This window comes from Macrotis lagotis, chromosome 6 (genome assembly GCF_037893015.1).
Source record: "Macrotis lagotis isolate mMagLag1 chromosome 6, bilby.v1.9.chrom.fasta, whole genome shotgun sequence".
Lineage (NCBI taxonomy): Eukaryota > Metazoa > Chordata > Mammalia > Peramelemorphia > Peramelidae > Macrotis > Macrotis lagotis.
The window spans coordinates 166,006,602-166,026,415 of NC_133663.1; the positions used below are offsets into that span (position 1 = coordinate 166,006,602).

At 33.4% G+C, this 19,814-nt stretch overlaps 1 protein-coding gene across 3 annotated transcripts in view; it reads left to right on the top strand.

The window, feature by feature from the left end:
• Positions 1 to 19,814, top strand: part of PCCA (propionyl-CoA carboxylase subunit alpha) — a 556,428-nt gene that overhangs the window by 503,150 nt on the left and 33,464 nt on the right. Inside the window, exon 22 of one of the 3 annotated variants that reach the window (XM_074191969.1) lies at positions 298 to 5,408. The exons of the other annotated variants lie outside the window; for them this stretch is intronic. Within the exon in view, the coding sequence (XP_074048070.1) occupies positions 298 to 321 (24 nt within the window). The 3' untranslated portion in view covers positions 322 to 5,408. Of the gene's footprint in view, positions 1 to 297; positions 5,409 to 19,814 lie in introns of those variants that run through there. 3 annotated transcript variants of the gene reach the window in all.

The window sequence follows — 19,814 nt, forward strand, 5'->3', positions numbered from 1 at the left end:
CCAAGAAAGTCTTTTCATTTCTACTCTGGCTTCTGGTTCAAAGTATCTGGACAGTTTCCTTTTCCTTGAAATATACTGCCTAGATGTTGTTGTTATAGTTGTATATAGTTTAGTGATTCTTAAATTACCTCTCTTTATTCTATCAGTTGTTTTCCTTTGAGATATTTCACAATTTCAACAATTTTTTTAATCTTTTAATTTTGATCATTATTTATTTATTTATTTCTCATGAATTTTTTATTTTTCATTTGGCTGATCCTAATTTTATTTATTTGTTTGTTTGTTTGTTTGTTTTAGGTTTTTGCAAGTCAGTGGAGTTAAGTGCAAAAGCCACACAGCTAGGTAATTATTAAGTGTCTGAGGTCAGATTTGAACTCAGGTACTCCTGACTCCAGGACAGGTACTCTATCCACTGCGCCACCTAGCCACCCCCAATCCTAATTTCTATAAACTGGAATGGAGTCCATCTTCCGTGCATCAATTTCTTGTATATCTTTTCCTAAGAACTTAAATTTCTTTTTCACATTGCTTCATTTTTTTCTTTGTTGCTCTCATTTGGGTTTTTAAATAATTTTTAGCACCTTCTTTAGCTCTTCTAAGAATTCTTGTTGCCCTTGTGTCCAAGCTGTAGTCTTCTTTGAGGTTTTGTTTATAGGTATTTTCAATTCATTTTCTTCTATATCTTGTTCTTTCCTGTCACCATATGTCTTTGTTGTTGGGTTCTTTAATGTGTTTGCTCATTCTTCCAGCCTACTTTTTGACTTTAGGTTAGTGCTGATCTCTGCACACTTCTATGGGAATGTCTTCTCTGAGGAGCTACCTTTGTACTTCCTGCTACTATTTTGACATTAGCTGCTGGGGCTCTGCAAGCTTTTACTACTCCCTAAGTGGGATGAACCAGGAGTGATCTCTTCCTTACTCAACAGCTCTGAGCTCTGAATGTTCCTGCCAAGCTTTAGGTTCTTTTTGGGAATTTCAACAGAGAGCTGCTTATCCAGCCACTGTTGAGCCTCTGAGAGACTGCAGGTCCACAGCAACTGAAGTGCCAGCCCCTCTTTTGGTAGGATGCTGCCCTCTGCCCCTGAGAGAGGAGCCGCACAGTTAATTTTGCTTCCTCAAATTTGTTCCTTTCTCAGTCATAGCAGAACCATGGCTTTTAACTGCATTCCTGTGACCTAGCACTCAGTAGTGGGTGATGACCACCATGGGGTGGCACCTGTTCCATCCCCCTGCATTGCTCAGAGATCCCCAAGGATCTGGTTGGTGCCACAACTTAGCTCTCCAGTCTTAGGATTAAAATTTTTTTAAGCAGTTACTGCTTTTTTTTATATAGTTTTTATAGTTTGAGATCAGGAAATGCCATTTCTTCTTCATTCCTATGTTTTTTCCTATTATTTCCCTTGATAGTTTTCATCTTTTGTTCTTCCAAACAAATTTTAGTTATTATTTTATCTGATTTTTTAAAGTATCCTGGCAATTTCAATGGTATTGAACTAAATCTATAAATGAATTTCGATAGTATAATCTTTTTTTTATTATATTTCATGGCCTACCTGTAAACATTGAATATTCCTCTAGTTATAGAAATTGTTCTTTTCTTTAAGGAACATTTTGCAATTATATCTTTATGAATATTAAATGTGCTTTGATAGATTGACCCCCAAATATTTTATGCATTTTGAAGTCATTTTGAATGCTACTTGCTATATTGAATGCTATTGATTGTGGATTTATTTTTATATTTACTATTTTATTGAAGTTTTTGTTTCAATTATTTTTTTTGCTGATTTCCTTGAAATTTCCAAGTAAATCATCATGTCATTAACAATTAAAGATGTTTTCCCTCTTTACTTGGCATTATGTTTTTTTCTCACATCTTATTGCTATTAATAGCAGGGAATAATAAGAGCAAGGGAAAGAGGGCATCCTTACTTCTGTATTTTTGGTTATTTCTAGTCCATTATATAACCTTTTCCTCTGAAAAATACTATCCATAGAAATTAACCTAACTTCAGTAATAGTCACTTCTTACTTATGTGAGTAATAGTCCCTGACTTTTAAGAGAAAATAAATTTTAAGTTGCTTTGAATTCACAGACCAGAAAAGAGGAACTTCTCAGTATTAAATTTAATTTTTTTTGCATTTGTGAAATACTGTCATTAATAATTGACTATCAATAATGAATTAGTCATGTTGGAAGGGAAAAACATCAATATTAGTATATCTTGATAATTCTTCTTTTAAATGATTTTTAATGTATTTTTTGACATTTGTAACCAGTACTAGTTATTGAAACTATAATTTAAGAATGAGTGGTTATGAGATGACATAAAAATGTATAGACTGCATTATATAGGAAGGAGCTGTACTTAGTGTATTAAAACTTAAAATGATAGTGAGGACTTTTAAAATTCCTGCTCTTTAAAGGTCAAATTTTTCTTATGCTAAATACATGATTCTATTACTAAAACAACTTTTCCCTTTGTAGTTTTTAATTTTTATATATTCTGTTTCATCACAGCAAAGACTAGCTAGCATAAAAATAAAAAATGATACTACCTAAAATAATTAATAGATTCGGTGGTGCCATACTTGTCAAAATGCTAAAGGGTTGTTATATGTGGAGGACAAAATCACCATAAAATTCATGAAGTACAGCAAAATATCAAGAATCTCAAAGGAAATACAGTAGTAATAATGAAGGAAACCTTGCATTATTGAATATTAAGTTAGTATTGTCTGTTATATATTGGAAAGGAATAATTATCAATGCTATTGAATTCTCTTTAAAATAACAGAAAAAAATGGTTATTTGAACTAATTAAAGATAACCCAAAAGCCATTGAACACTATAGCTTAGGGGCAGCTAGGTGGCACAGTGGATAGAGCACTGGCCCTGGAGTCAGAAGGACCTGAGTTCAAATCCAGCCTCAGACACTTAAAAATTACCTAACTGTCCAAGCTTGGTCATGTCACTTAACCCCCATTACCTTGTAAAAACCAAAAAAACCAAAAAACCCAAAAAACCCTATAGCTTAGGGTTTGATAAACCTAAGGATACTTTGCTTAGTTAAGAAATTAGAAAATCATGTATGAACTGACATAAAAATAAGAACCAAAGGAACAATTAACATGATGGGTAAAGTAATATAAAATAAAGGCACTCTGAAAAACTTGAAGACAGATTTTAAAGTATCATTTCTACTTCCTCTTCGAGTAAGAATCTAATTATTGTGATTTTGTTATCATTTATTTAGAAAAAAAAGTTTGTCATAGAAATGTTAACAGATATTTGCCAATTTTCAACCTATTCGTTTTTTTTCTGCCAGTCTCATTTTTAAATATTCTTGGGGTAACGTGGCTTTATTGAGTTTTTTATTTTTACCTTATGTAATTTTTGCTTTTCTATAAGGCAATGCTGTTTTCTACATATGCTGAAAGATTTTATAAATGGATTTACATTCTACACTGGTAGTGCCCTTGGACATCGGTTTTCCATTCCTGGAAAAACATTTGCCAAAGAGTTTGCTGTCTAAAATGGTTCTAGACTATTTTAAACTCCTTATTTTGCAATTGAGAAGTGGTAATGAGCACCTATTCTTTTATTCATTTCCCTGTAGTCATTCATTAGGTCAGGCACTGCCTATTTTAAATGACTTTCATAACAATCATCAGTTATATCCTATATATTAAGGTGGGAACAGTTTCATTTTTATGATGTCATTTCTTTTTTTATGCTCTTCAGAATTTTAAAAATAAAATAGGTATAGAAAAAGAAAGAAACATTGGGAAATGAAGATGATATTGAAACAATATACAGTAGGAGTTGATTTTTTTAAAGTATGTCATCTCAGCCATTGGCAAGGATCTCATATTTAAATTATGAAAAGTAATCAATAATATTTATTAAGTGCCTATTATGTGCAAAGAATTGTGTCTAATCATAATAGAAACAAAAGAAGATTCTCTACTGGGAAAATGCAACTTTTTGCACAGATAAGTTAAAAACAAAATAATTTTTGAGGGATAAAGGAAGGACATTAACTTTTGAGGATATCATAAAAGGAATTGGGTAGAAGCTGCCCCTGGGAGTGCCCCCCTGAAGCAGGTTAAGAAGATGGAGGTCAGGGAGAGAGAGAGTATTTCATGTGGGACAAGTGAAGACTCAGGTATAAACAAGACAAATGCCACTCTCCCCTAATGTTTTATGGTGTCCTTTTAAATTTTATATGATGTATCTCTTTGGGATTTGGGGGATCTTTGGAATTAACTCTAAGAATGCCTGCAGCCCCTGTCAAAATGTAGCTTGGCACCTGCTCCTTGCTATAGATGTTCAGGGCTTGGCCCAGGGTAAATGTTTAATAGGTGTTTTGTTCAGCCATGTAATGAAAATAAGGAATGGAAAATGGAAGGCCTGCATGGTCCATTGATAGTGGCTCAATATCCAAGGTTTGCTGTTTGTTTGTTTTTTCCAAGACCCTATATGAGTTGTCAAAGGAAGATAGGAAAAAGAGTCATACAGGATAACAAAACATAAACTTAAAGAAGTTTTCATATGTAAAGAAGGAACTAATCTGTTTACTACATGTTCTTATTCTTGTGCCAATTGTGTACTTATTCTTAAGAAACAATAATACACAACACAAATCTGTGTAAACATTTATAATATGCCCACATATGTCATATGAAATTTAACCTTCAATAATAGATAGTAAGCTGGCTCTTTTAAGAGGATCTAAAAAATATGTTGCATAAGAACTTGAGTTTCATATTGACAAATTATCTTTTGAGACTGGTTATATATAGATTATGTAGTAAGTTGAAGGATTCAGTATTTCAAATAACAGAATATCTTTGAATAATAGGGGGGAAAAGAGAAAATGACATATGAAACAAAAGGAGACCATCTAGTGATCTAAGAGATAAGAGGATATATGGCTCCAACAAAAACATCCCATGCAATCCATGCCAACATTAATGAGGATACTATATAGTATTTTGATACCTCAAAGTATTTAATGACAACATTGGATTTATGGTATAATAAACTAAAACAGTAGATGATAAGCCATCTATGTTTTCTTATGCTATATGACTTTTTTTATATCTTCCCTTGACAACTCAGAGTATTTATGGTATACTAAATCTGCCAAAGTATTCTTGAGGAGAGAAAGAAAAAGTAGGGAACCCAAGAGGAAAAAAAAAAAGAAGAGCCAGATGCATCCACATGAAACTGGGGCCATATTGTTCCAGAAACATGGCTACACCATGCAAGTCTAGCTGAGAGAGAGAGAGAGAGTGGTTGCCCACTAGAGGGAAGGAAGGAGAGGGAGAGGAAGAGACAGGGAGAGAGAGAGAGAGAGAGAGAGAGAGAGAGAGAGAGAGAGAGAGAGAGAGAGAGAGAAGAATGAACGAACTAGGTGGGAGTCCACTCAAATATCTTTCTGGTGGAAGACAAGATAGCAAATAGTCAACAAAGAATGGAGACCACCCTCCACCTTACAAAAGAGTTTCAAAAGATTGCAGCCTTTTCTCTGTGCCCTTCTTTACTCTTTTGATCCTATCATCCTCTGATGAAGGTAAGTCTTTCCCTCATTAACTGGTTATATAAAAATTACCAGATAATTACAGTATATATAAAGTTTTAGTAGGATGATCAATAAACAAACATTTGTATTAAACTCCCAAAATGTGCCAGGTAATGTGATAATATTTGGAATACAAATAAAATAAATACAGTTTTTTTTTGGGGGGGGGGTTTAGGGTTTTTTTTGCAAGGCAAACGGGGTTAAGTAGCTTGTCCAAGGCCACACAGCTAGGTAATTATTAAGTGTCTGAGACCGGATTTGAACCCAGGTACTCCTGACTGCAGGGCCAGTTTTAATAGCTTTAATAGCTGTATAAATGTACTTATAAGATGAATATAATATAATTAAATACAAGGAAATACATAGTAGGAAGGGAAGTCACCATTGAGGGAACTGTGAAGGATTCATATAGAGCAGGGCTCTTAGGATCTGTGAACTTTTTTGAAAAAAAACTATTGCTAAAAACTACTTAAATATAATCCATTTTTTTAATTCAATGTATTTTATTTAATGAATTTAAAAAATTCTGAAAAGGCATCCATAGGCTCCACTGGATTGCCAAAGAGAATCAGAAAATGTTAGGGACCATGACATAAAAAAAAAAATTAAGAACCTCTGGCATAGAAATTACACTTGAGCTCTATCTTCAAAGAAGAAAGGGATTCTATGAGGCAGTGATCTCACCATCACCATTACAAATTACTGATCTTTGGTAATCTTACTGGTATAATCATCAGAGAAACCAAAAGTAGTCATAGTATGTATGCTTAAAGATGTCAATTCAAAGTTTGGTTTTAGGAGGACATTAACAATAAATGGAGCAACCTTCTCAGAACTTTATAATTAATGTTAGAAATGAGAGAGGTGTTTTATACAGAGAGAACAGTTGTTAGGTGCTGGATACAACGCCTAGGGAAATAATTCCTGGGTAGAGATCCTAGATATAAGAGAATCTCAGGAATTAGTTGATGTCAGCCAAAAACAAGTGCTTAAACTTTAAAAAGATTTTTAGAAATAATAACTTGACTTAAAACAAAACATAAGCTATTAAGCAGAGACCCCCCAAAATCAAAAGCTATTTGGGTGGACCTAGGTGGGATCTAAATATTGATTACAGAGGGTCTCTGGTATCAGCATGACCCATGTTTCACATTCTAGATTAAACAACATCTTGTGCCTCATTCTTGTAGAAGACCATGACATCAAGAAGGTGATATCCTAACAAGCACATGATTTGGATTTGAGTTGAGGGAGTGCTGTGCTAAGTCACCTGCTGTGCTAATTCTCTTCCAGACTACTGTGGATCCAGTGGCCAGATGAATCAGAATTATTGGAGATGGCCCTGGATGCAAGGCAGTCAGGTTTTTAAGTAACTTGCCCAGGGTCATACAACTAGTAAGTGTCAAATATCTGAGATTGGATTTGAACTCCCATCCTCCTGACTTCAAGGCCACTGCATCATCTAGCTGAACATAAAACTAGGTTCAAATAACTAATAAATAATAAAATATTTCCCCTCCACAGTAAGGGGCACAAGGCAGCCAGTGGAAAAAGATTGGAGGAAAAAGATGAACAACTTGGTGTAGGTTTGAGAGAAACATGGGAGAGTAAAAAGAGCACAGGACTTAGAACTAAACATGGACATGTGATGAATAGGTGACTTAGAGGTTAAACATTCATGTTCTTTATCTCTGAAATGGAAAATGCTTCAATTCTTTAATCACAGGGTTTAAACAAGGGTTGTGATGAAAGCACTTTCTTAATGTTATTATTATCATGTCTGTAATGAATCCATATGGTAATTAAATCACCTTTCCAAAAATGAGTTCTGTTGGTAGTAAAAGTCTGAAGAAAAAATTACACAAAAATAGACATGTAAAATAGTAGACCATTCTGTATTTAATGATTAAGTGCTTCATCTGGAATCTTAAAAAGGTGCCTTTACTCTTCCTCTCCCTTAGCTTCTGCTATAGAACATATATACTGCAGCAGTATTTTTTGTCCTAAATTCTTCTGGGTCAGAGTTGATCTTTAAATGAATTCTTTCTCATTTGATCACACCCCTGAAACTGTTAGCTAGTTTCTAACAAACAGTGTGACTTGTCATAATCTCTGAAATGCTACATGTTCTAAGTAGATCATCCTAATAAATTTAATAGTGATTAGAAATATAAATCTATTGTTGAGTCTAGCTAAGTTCTGTTGATATTCATGAAGAATCTGATTGTCTTAGAGTTATGACTCCTGAAAATAATGCACTAATTTTTCAGAGACTAAAATGCCTTCTAAATAATAAAATGCTTTGCTAACCCAATCAAGGAATGTTGATATCATAACTTACTTTACATTTATCATGTCCATCTCAGTGAGTACTAATTTATTTTGAATATACTTTACTCCCAGAGGAGTGTTTTATTTAACATTGTGAAATCCCATCCCAACAACTTTTTATTTGGTCTTACATAAAATCAGACCAATTCTAATTTAAATTTAAAGTCTCAATTTAGATCTAAATAATTGCCTTTAAATTAGATCAAAATAATAAAGATTTAAATCTTTTTTAATATATATGTGGAGGTTTCACTGAATTGGAAAATGATTTTTAAAATTTTGTATTTATGAGTGGAAAATTTGATTGTAACAATTTTTTGAAAAATACTTTAAGAATATTATTATGAGCAGAGGTGTTTACTGTGCCCTCAAGCTAACGCCAACTACAAAGTGTTACTACACTCTTAGGGTGTAGAGTCTGTTGGCATCAATAAAGTCACAAAAGAGTGAAGTTTAGCTACCAGAATAAGATGTAAATTCAGTTTAATTCAGTAAACATAAGTACTTTGTGCAAGACATTGTTAAATCATGAGAATAAGAGACTAAAAATAAAAGACCTTTATCCTAAAGGAGCTTACATGGGGGTTGGGGCGTTGGGATAGGTTATAGGTATAATGGAATTCAATATGTTTAACACAAAGTATAAGGAGAATTCTATTAGTTATGGATGAAAGGAAGGAAGCCTTGGGTTGATACCTGAGCTATGTTTTGAAGAAAACTAGGGATTCTACTAGGCACAACTGAGAAGGAAGTCTATTCCAGATATAGAAGTAAAGTAGAAGAAATATTGAACAGAAAATATGTTTTATAATTAATCCATTTCCTCTGCACTGACCACTTACCTAACATTAATACTGAACTTCTCCCCACCCCCACCCCCCATCTCATTGGCCAAGTGATGAGATAAAGTCAATGGACAAGTCAAGGAATAAGGAGAATAAGTATACAGGATTATATATATATATATATATATATATATATATATATATATATATATATATATAAAATATATATATACAGGAGAATAAGTATACAGGATATACCATAAAGTATACAGGAATCAATAACCAACATGTAGACAGCACATTGAAGTCTGCAAAACATTTCATATAATATACATATATAATATTATATAATTTCATCCTCAAACTCTGTGAAGTGAGAAATTATGTCATATTTCATATAGTTAGATAGATAATTGATGAAGAAATTGAGGCCCAGAGAATTTAAGTGACTAGCCTATGGTCTTACAACTATTTAGTATCTGAGACATTCATCCTTCATTCTTGAATAGCACCAATGACATCACAAAGGCTAATGTCTTGATTTGAAAGTGAATTGAATTTAAGTGAGAATGACCTTGTGAAGTCATCAACCTCCTCCAGAATCATTGGAATTCAGTGGCAGGACCCAGATCAAGATGACTGGAGATGGCTCCTGATATAGTGGGAGACCTTGGTCTTCCCCAGATCTCTATTTATCTGAGGCAATACCCATCCAGTGATTAAAGTTGGGTAAGAACTGAGACCAAAACGAGGCCTAGTTTACTTTCATAAAAGAATCAGTCTGGGAGAGGAAGAACCTTTGAGTTTCTTGCCTGAACATTCCTTCTGAGTTATCTTAATGAACCAGGAGGCCTGGATTGGTGACCTATTATTGGCCAATCAGTGCAAGTTGGAGGGATTTAGGTTTGAAGGCAGAGTCTGGTGGTTCCCTTTGAATGACAATGGACTTTAACAAAGACTGGTTGTTCGGAGCTATATTTCAAGAAATCATAAATGAAAAACTACATGCTGCAAAAAAGTTAATTGTGCCAGTTTTTTTTGGGGGGGGATAAAAAAATCACAGTAAAAAGAATAAATAGGGAGGGAAAAATCTACTGCCCAAATTCCATTAGCAAAGCATAAACAGTCAAAATTTATATTCCTTTGAGCACCCACATGTAAGGTTATGACTCCTGATGTGGACAGAAATAAGATAAGGATCATCTGAAATGAGCTTTTGAAAAGCTTTGAACTGAGGCTGTAAACCCAGGCTTCATTTCATTATATTATACAAGCCCATATTGTATTTCAGTTATTACAGTGTTTTTCTGAATAATTAGCAAAACAAACAAAAACCTCATTTTTGCAAATCATTCTTTAATTGAACATAGATGATGTCAACTTCATCTATTGGATTGTAGTTCGTACCAAATATCCTTGCTAGATTCAATTTTTGAGAGGGGGAGGGAGGAGGGAGAGAGGGAAGAATAGTCTGAGAAAAGCACCCTGAATGAATAGCTAAACAATTGTGGGAGTTTTTCCATCAAACATCTCATGCATAGCTGAAAGCTTATAATGAATTGAAAGTAAGAGCTCATCTATTTGGTTCAGGCTGAACCATCATATTTCTATTTATCACAGTAGGAGTTTTTAATATTACACTGATGTTATTTTATGTTTTGTTGACTTCAATTGATATATTGGCATTTAAAAGCAAGTTGACTAGCTGAATGAGAAATCAGACTTTACATGAATTTTTTAAAAAAATATTATTCCATTTATCAGCTTTTAGGATGATAGCTAGCACAAATCCTGCCTGCAAAATGTTGTAATGTGCTTGATATATCATTTCATGGAATATAAACTAACTTTGCTGTAGAAAGTATAAAATACAGATATTAATACTTTATAAAATGGGAGTTTTTTCTTTGTTCTTCTCATTACCTCTTTTGTGCTTTCTAATAGGCTTTATTGATACCTTGTATCCTTTTTAAAAACATCTAAAGTGTGAAAAGAACTAGTTTTGTGTTTGACCAACATAGTTTAGAATCTTACAATGTAGTTCTTCTATTGAGACTATTTTTTTCCATTTCAAAATCCATTGCATATTCAGTAAAAATTAACAGATTTTATATATTTCTTGACCTCTTTTATATTTTATGCACTAGGAATTAGTTATCTCATAAGCAGTAAACTCTTTTTCACTTAGGATGTCCAAGAAAAAGTTGGTTGAACAACTATCCGAGATACCAATATAGGGATTTGTATATCAGGTGGAAAAGTTGTACTTAAGGTGACTTATAAAGCCCCTTCCAACTCCCTCCTGGCATTTGTGTCATTCTTGAAATTTTAGACTCCCTTAACTGTACAGTATTGCATGATCCTTGTCCTGCAATTCTGACCACTTCTTTTCTTCTCATTATCTTCCTTGGTGATCTATCTATCCTTTTCCCTAACTGCAACTATTATTCTTTTTGGAAATGCAGTGGATAGAGTACCGAGCCTGGAGTCAGGAAGACTTTATCTTCTTGAGTTGAGATTGGGTCTCCAACATTTATTAGCTCTGTGATCCTGGGCAAGTTACTTAACCCTGTTTGCCTTAATTTCTTCATTTGTAAAATAAGCTGAAGAAGGAAATAGCAAATTACTCCAATATTTTTTCCAAAAACAAAATAAAACCCAATTGAGGTCACAAAGAGATCAGAGGCACTGTTGAAATGACTGCTATCTTGGGTTTTCATCTTCTTTGCATTTCTACTACCATCCTTAGTTTTAAGATCCTTAGTTCCTCTTTTCACTATACCAATAACTTTCTTGCTAATCTATTCTAAGTTGTCCTCCCCTCAAAATCTGTGCAGATTATATAGAAAACTGCAGTTCTCTATTATGAAGTACTTTCTTTTCTTTTTAAATATATATATGTACATATATATATATAATAAACTCAGCTTGTAACTTCGAAGTTATACTCTAAATTTTTCAGTGACTCTTATTTATTCCTTCTGTTCCCTTTCTTCTCTTTCCTTCTTTCCCTTTTTATTTCTCCTTTGTCCTTCTTCCTCCTTTTTCCCTCCCTCCCTTTCTTCTTTCTATCTTTATCCATCTCTTCCTCTTACCCTCCCCATTAGAAAAAATAAAATTAAAACAATATTCTTGTATCACACATGTACAATCAATCATTAAACTTTATTAAGTATCTACTATGTGCCAGACACTCTTAAGAAAAAGTTCTGTCTGAAAATATATCTATATCACATGTCTATCACCTCTCTAGCAAAAAAATAAAGACTATGCTTCATTAGCCCTAAGAAATTATGATTGGTCATTGCATTGATCAAAGTTTTCAAATCTTTCAATTTTAATTTTATAAACTACTTATTATTATATAAATTGAACTCTTGATTCTGCTCCTTTTATTCTTCATCTATACATACTAGTCTCCTCAGGCTTCTCTGGAACCTTCCCATTTATCATATCTTATGTAAAAATAACATTCCATTTACATCTATATTTCGCAGTTGATGGGAACCTCCTTGATTTCCAGTTCTTTACCACTACAAAAATTACTTCTGTGTTTTTATGTTCAAATGTAACACTCTTATTTTCCAAATAAGGAAATAGTCAGAGGGAGATTGAATAACTTGTTCAGGTCCCATGGATTATATTTGAGATGATATGAATCCATGTCCTCCAACACCAGAGCCCAGTACTCTTTACATTGTACATCGTTAAATTAATTGCCTCTGGTCACACAGGTCAGTGGCAGAACTGGGATTTAAATTCAAGCCTGATTTCTGACTACATAACTGAAAAGTTCAGGCCTCTTGCCACAGTACTACACTCTGTTGATGACTGTTGATTATTTTATTTTACAAATATTTCCCACTATACACATACCTCAAACTTTCACCTTTTTTTATGTGATTTTTCTCTATTTTCTCCCAGTTTCATTTAAAAATAGTTTTCAGCATTCATTTTTTATAAGATTTTGAATTCCATATTTTTCTCCCTTCCTTCTCTCCTTTGTCAGCAAGTACTCTGTATTTTAAGTAATAAAATCCAAGTGTCTGGGCATGCCAACTCCATTTTTTAATATTATTTTGAGCATTTCTAGAATTTAACAGAAGAGAAAATTTCTCTATAATGGTCTTTTCCAGTAGTTACTTCAAGAAGAAAAAAAAAAAGAAAAATTGTAAGCAAAAAAAGATAGTTTTTTACCTTTTAATTTTTAAAGCAAAGTTATATAAAAACATAACTTGCTTTCTGAACTAAGGAAATGTCATCTAAGTCTTTTTATTAGGAACAAAAATGAACCTTTCCTGGGAAAAGCCTCAAGGCCTAATCTGTCTTATCACTTTGATGTGTTTTTCTATTTTAAAAAATATTTCTACTGAATCTAATCGTTCCTACCCAGACCAGTAATATGCCCAATAATGACATAGTTTTTCTTTCTTCAAAACAAATACAAGGCTAAAAACATGAATTAATTTCCAGAAACCAACTTGGTGACATTTTAATGTTGCCACCATGTGTTCACCAATTGGGAGTTTTCCTTTCATATGTTCCTATCCCGTGAAAAAAAGACATAGACTATCTTAAACTTAATGATTTGTTAGGAGGAATGATTCTTTTTTACTCTCTGTATTTTTACTCTATTGTTTCCAGCTATTATCACTCTTTAATAATTTAGAAATAGAAGAGAAAAATATTGAGCAATCAAAAACAGTATGTTAATTCACAATAGAAAAATCAAGAAGGAAATAGGCAGAAACTTATTTTTTATTTAAAATTTAAGAATGAAATATAATTATTTCTCCTTTTGGCAAATTTCAGGTTTTATTCTATCTTTAATTTTTATAACCACTTTCCTATATGAGTGGCTAATTTTCTTTGTGTTATAGGGTTGTAGTGGTCATGATTTCCACATAAGTATTTTTAGTGACTGATAGATTGTTGCAAAAGGTAGTAGTGTTCATAGAAACCTTTTTCCTAGAAGAGAACAATCTGGGTTTCAGTTTCACAAATGGGGAAAAAAATAACTATAAGGAAAAGGAAGTAATTGGTTCACAACGGACCACTGTGCAGAGTAGGATAAACTGCCTTCAAAGATTTTTGTTTTGAGTGTTGTATTCTAATGTTTAATAAATAGTTTGCTTCAAAGGCCCACACTGCAAGAAAATAAGTTGCTTTCCTGCTATTCTTGTTCACTGTTCAAGAGCTCTATAAGTAGCTCATATCCTGTTCTCTGTGGTCTCAGGTGGTTCATGTTTTGTTTTTGGAACTAAACTTGAAGTTTAAATTATTAGCTAATACACTGTGTATCTTAGTAACTGAATGAAGTTATAGTGAAATCCTGAAACCTTCTTTCACTTTAAGTAAAGTGTCCCAAGACGGGAAGCAATTTACTGTCATAGCATCTAAAAATAGAAAAACCCATAAAAATGTACACTATGCTTTTGATGTATTGTAATCATTTCTGTATTCCCAATGCAACTTCTAAACAGTGTGTTCAATATCTTTGCCCCTTTGATATGAAAGCCTGGCTTGGGCTACAAAGAGAACATTGGAGATGTTTGCATTTTGTCTTTCTTCATCCTGTAGATATGTTTAGTATATGGGGAGTTTTAGATCTGACTAAACACCATCAGTATCTTCCAGATAGTGCTGGTATGAAATAGGTGGCTCTCTTAGAAACTGAAAGGTGATTATTTTTCAGTAGTACATCTTATATTAAGCATGATTTTCTTTTGGGGCTCATTATTTAATAGATTAATAGAACCATCTCTAGCCTTTGGAATCCAGCAGCAGAAACTGGAGGAAAGGGAGAGAATGACTGGAGTGTCTCTTCTCCCATTCCTGCAGGCCCCCACTTCCGACCTCTGCATGTTTATACAGGTGAAATCAGATTTAAGTGAACATGAAGGACAGCACTGAAAGGGGAATATGTTTGGGAAAAAACCCAATAGCCTGAGGGATGGATGGAAAAGCGGAAGGGGAGGATGGAAGTGCTGCTGCTTAGGCTGTTGCATATTGTTTATCAGTGTCAGTTACATTTGAACACCTTAGCATCAGGTCACTTCTCCCCGACCAAATGAGTTACTGTACTAGATTCATTCAGTCAGGTAAGGTTGCAGCAGTGGGCCCATAGCAGTCTCTCCTATGGTATAGGCCATGTGTAGCTATGTTTTCACCCGTTGATGATAGAATTCTTTTTAGATTTTTGCAAGGCAATGGGTTTAAGTGGCTTGCCCAAAGCCACACAGCTAGGTAATTATTAAGTGTCTGAGGCCAGATTTGAACTCAGGTACTCCTGACTTCAGGGTTGGTGCTCTATCTACTGGACCATCTAGCCGCCCCTGATGATAGAATTCTTGAGTAATTCTATAATTCCTGGAGCTTTATAAAAAAAATTACAGTTGGGTTCATGTAGTCTAATGAAGTCAATTACTAATTTACCAACATGCGTATATTTACTCCTTAAGAATTTCTACCCTGTCAATCCTTGAAAAACTGAAGGAACACAGAACAAAATAAATCATAATCTCTCAGTATCATTACCAGGGAAATTAAAGAGAGGGGAAATACATTTTCTTAATATACACATCTCTCTGACTTATCCAAAGACAATAATCCTAGCAATCTCAACTACCAAAACACAGAAATGTTATCAGGAATAAGCTTTATTTCATGGAGGAGAGAAGGGCAAGAGGTACAAAAGTGAGGGTTTTTTTTACGTTTTTTTTGGTTTTTTTTTAATAATACCTCATTCACTATCCAGTCCACCACTCTCCCTCACCCCCTTCTCACCTTTAAAAACACTGAAATAGAATTGGGCAGGATGGCACTTGTATCAGGCAGACCTGGGAAGGACTTTCAGAGTTCTTGTTTGCATTCAGTTTAAAAGTGTGAACCTCTGTTTCTAGAAAAATTGGTAGATATTAAATGGTAGAATCCTAGTATTGAAAGGACCTAAGAAATCAAAAAGGTCTAGCCTCATCTGGAGTGTGAACCCCTGTTACTGTGGACCATCTCAATCTTTAAGAATGCTAAATTGTATGCAACCATTTATAAACAGAATGTTGGTCTTGTTCCCACTCCTTCCAATACACCACCCTGTTTCTCAGTAGCTAACCTTTCAACTACAGTTGTATTTGATCCTACCCAAGGAAAGAATCATTGTCTAGTATAAATATAATGGCTCATGATTTGTCTTTTGTGATTTTAGTTTTTATCAAATCTTAAATTTGTATAAGTGTACACACATAATCTGAGACTTTATTGTTCACAAAAACATTCGATTTTAAATTTAATTTGGTTGAACTTGAAGCTTAAGTAGAAATAGAAGAAATTGTTCTTATTGATATGTGAATGGAACATATGAAATTATTGGTTCTAATTCATGAAGAATACATCTTGTATTTTATCTAGAGCTTATTTTAGATATTTCCAAATTAATCTTCATAATTTTAAATTTCACATGTTTTTAAGTATTTAAGAAATTGTGAAAGCATTCTAAGTAGAATTTATTTTAAATACCAAGAAACACCAATGCTAAATTCAGCTCCTATAAAATTAATATTCTAGGGGTGTCTAGGTGGCACAGTGGATAGAGCACCGGCCCTGGATTCAGGAGGACCTGAGTTCAAATCCGGCATCAGACACTTAATAATTACCTACTTTGTGGCCTTGGGCAAGTCACTTAACCCCATTGCCTTGCAAAAAAAAAACTGAAAAAAATTGATATTCTATCTAATAATTTCTCTAATGCCTCTTCTAGTTCAAAAGTTCCATAACTGAGTTTATATGATAGAGGTAAATCATTGAAGGCAAACCAAAATTACTATAAAAGTAATTGTCCTGAGGGAATTGTTTCACTTGGTATCGTTAAACATAACATCAATGTAAATAAGATGACCTATTTTAAGAGTTCTTTTTTGTGACATTTGTGAACCCTTTTGGCAATCTGTTGAAACCTATGGGCTTTCTTGGAATAAATGTTTTGTGTTTGCTTTAGATTCTCATTGAAAGAAATGTTGAATTTAAGTTATAGAGGTTCCTGAAAATAAAGATATATATTTTTTCCCTTTAGAGTTCACAGACCCCCTGAAATCCAACCACATGGAACCTTTGTAGTTCTATGGACACAAAGTTAAGAATCCCTGACCTACTTAGAGGCAACTAGTTTTACTTAATTAAAGTTAAATTTAAAACTGTCAGCATCCTTATGCAAGACTTGCTTTTTGAGATGATATTTGCGTCTTTTAAAAAATTTTCCTTTTTACATCAACTACATTTCCCAGTTTGGCAGGTATTATCATTTATATTTGCATGGCCAAAACTCAGACCCTGAATAACCCTCCAATTACTTGGGGTTTTTTTTTTATTTCTTTAAAGAGTATTTTGTAAAAGAAAAAAAACCTAAAAAAGGAGTATTTTGTAATTGTATCTACATAGTTATTTATTTACTGTTCTTTGGTAGATTGACTCTCAGATATTTTATACCTGTTATAGTCATTTTTGAATATTTTGTTGTTGCCATATAGAAATGCTGTTGATTTTTTGTTTTTTATTTGATTTTTTTATTTTGTACTTATTTTGTCTCTTTATTAAAGCCATTGTCTCACTTAAATTCTTTGCTTATTCCCTATGATTTTCTAACAATCATGTCATCAGAGAATTCTCTTTGCCTTTATGCCTCTGATTTCTTTCTCTTGTCTTTATTGCTATTGGCTATCATTTCTGGAATTATTTCAAATAATAGAAGGTACAGGGAGCTTCCTAGCTTCCCTCCTCATTGCTATTTATCTCTAATTCACCAGGTAAACCAAGAAGAATTTTCAATATTGGATGAATTGATTACCATAACCAATTACAGTCTTTTGATTATTGTTTAACGATTGTGAATTATAAGGATAAAACAGCTATATCCCAATATATCAAAGTACATCATAGCACTTCTACTTTCAAATGAGTTTATGAAAATTAGTTTCCTGGCATTATTTGTAACCAGGAATTGAAACAGTAATGGTTGTTAAAGGCAATAATGTCAAGAATGTGATGATTATATTACATGATAATACAAAAACATAATTATTTTTTTACAGGAAAGGATTATCCAGTGGATTAAAGTGGTACTGGTAGTCAGGAATCTCATTTTTTGGGCAAATTGGCATATAACTGATGCTTATGCATCACATTTTTTTGCTAACTATAAAATAGCAAGAATCATAGAACTATTCACCTTCATACTTCTAAAATGATAAAAATAAATTGTTCCAATTTGATCTTTTAGATCAAGTAATGAATTAACACAACCATTCTCTTTAGAAAAATCAGGTTTGGAATTTGTAAATCATTGAAATTGAGGAACAAATACTTACTAAATGAAAACTATTAGTTTTGTAATGATTCATCTTTCCCTTGAAAACAACAGATAAAAAAATACAGGGGGAGGGTGGAGTGAGTAGTAGAATAGGGTATTAAATCAAGAAAAATATTTAGGGTTAAGTGGTTTGACTTAAAGAACCACTCCAATCCTAAGATTACTTTACTATTACCTGACAATAAGAACTGTCTTTGTACCTTTGCAGTGTTTCTCTTCTTTTGAGATGTGCAAGTTGTATTTATTAATCTATATTATAGCTTAGTAAATTTAGTATAGTATCATTTTCTGTATATATATGCACACCCACTGAGTATATGTTTAGAGATCATTGCTATTGTTTACACACATCAAGCAAGGGTGAAAAATACTGACTTATTCTAACTTACAACTTTTAATTACAAATCATTTTACAAACATTTTGGAACAATGGACAGTGATAACAGGAGGAGAAGAAAAAGAATGTGTGCTTTTGTGAAAAGGACACTTGGAGAGAGGAAGTGATGCAGCTCTGATAAGAATTTTACCTGCATAGGTGAAAATAATTCATTTTGGATCTCTAATTGGATGAACTAGAATCACATAACGATTTGTTATTTCCCTTATGCCTTAAGAAATCATATTGCAATTCACAAATGCAAATAGGACAAACTATAGTCTTCCCCCTTTTAGTCACACTTAAAAAACTTAAGTGTAATTTAAAAAAAAAGTCCCGACTCACTGAAAACAGCTGCAGAATGTTGCCCTTGGGATAGAGGTTAACTCAATTGTGAAATAATGGCCAAAGCTCACACTCTTAATAACTTTTTTTTAGCCCTCGAGAAAGCTCCTTCATTTAATGTGAAATGCTTGACAGAAGGTGCTGTATTTTACGCTGGCTCACCAGGGGCCTAGGATTGAAAGCCCTCCATTTGTACGGCCTTATTTACATTTGTAGCTCTTCTGTTATATCTACAAATGTAAATATATTTGATCTCTTTATTTCTCTTTCTGAAAAAAAAGGAAAATATCAGTGTATTGTGGGTCATACTGAAATCAGGATATGATATCTAGAACAGTCTGTGAGATGAGAGTCCTAGAACAGTAATCAGTAATTACATGAAGTACAAGGGATAGAAGTCAATTAATGTCTCATTTCTGAAGTTTTCTCTGAACGCCAGAAGAAAAATTGTTGGGAAAAGTTCATTTACTTTGGGATAAGGTAACACACTTTGTAATGACATTACCCTGTAAAATAAAAGAGTTCGACTTGACTTCTGGTTCTCATATTCTGTAAAGACTGACATTTCAGTGTTGCTTAGCAGCTACCTTAGTAGATAGCCATGTTTTCAAATGACCAGCAAAAGAATAAAGTGATCTTGACCTTTTCCCATGTGCCTTTTGGAGTTTAGGAGACTATCCTCAATTCCTGTTCCTAGGCTGTGTACCTCTAGCATCTCTAAAGCCTGAAGCCTCCCCACCATGAAGATAAACAGTTCAAAATACCCACAGTAGAAATAAAGTCCAGTTCATAAGAGACCCATAAGAAGATAGGTTACTGTTGGATATTCCCATAGCCACACTTGAAGGTTACTGACCACTGATACAGGTTGCTTTTTTCTACAAGCACTCCTAGACCAAATCTCCAAGTCCTCAAGTAGCCTGGGAAATCTCACTGCTGCTTTGAGAGTGGGAATTGAGAAAGTTGTAAAATTTTGGAAAATCAGACATTATCATTGTAAGAACTGTTTCTATCCTCAGTTCCTTTCT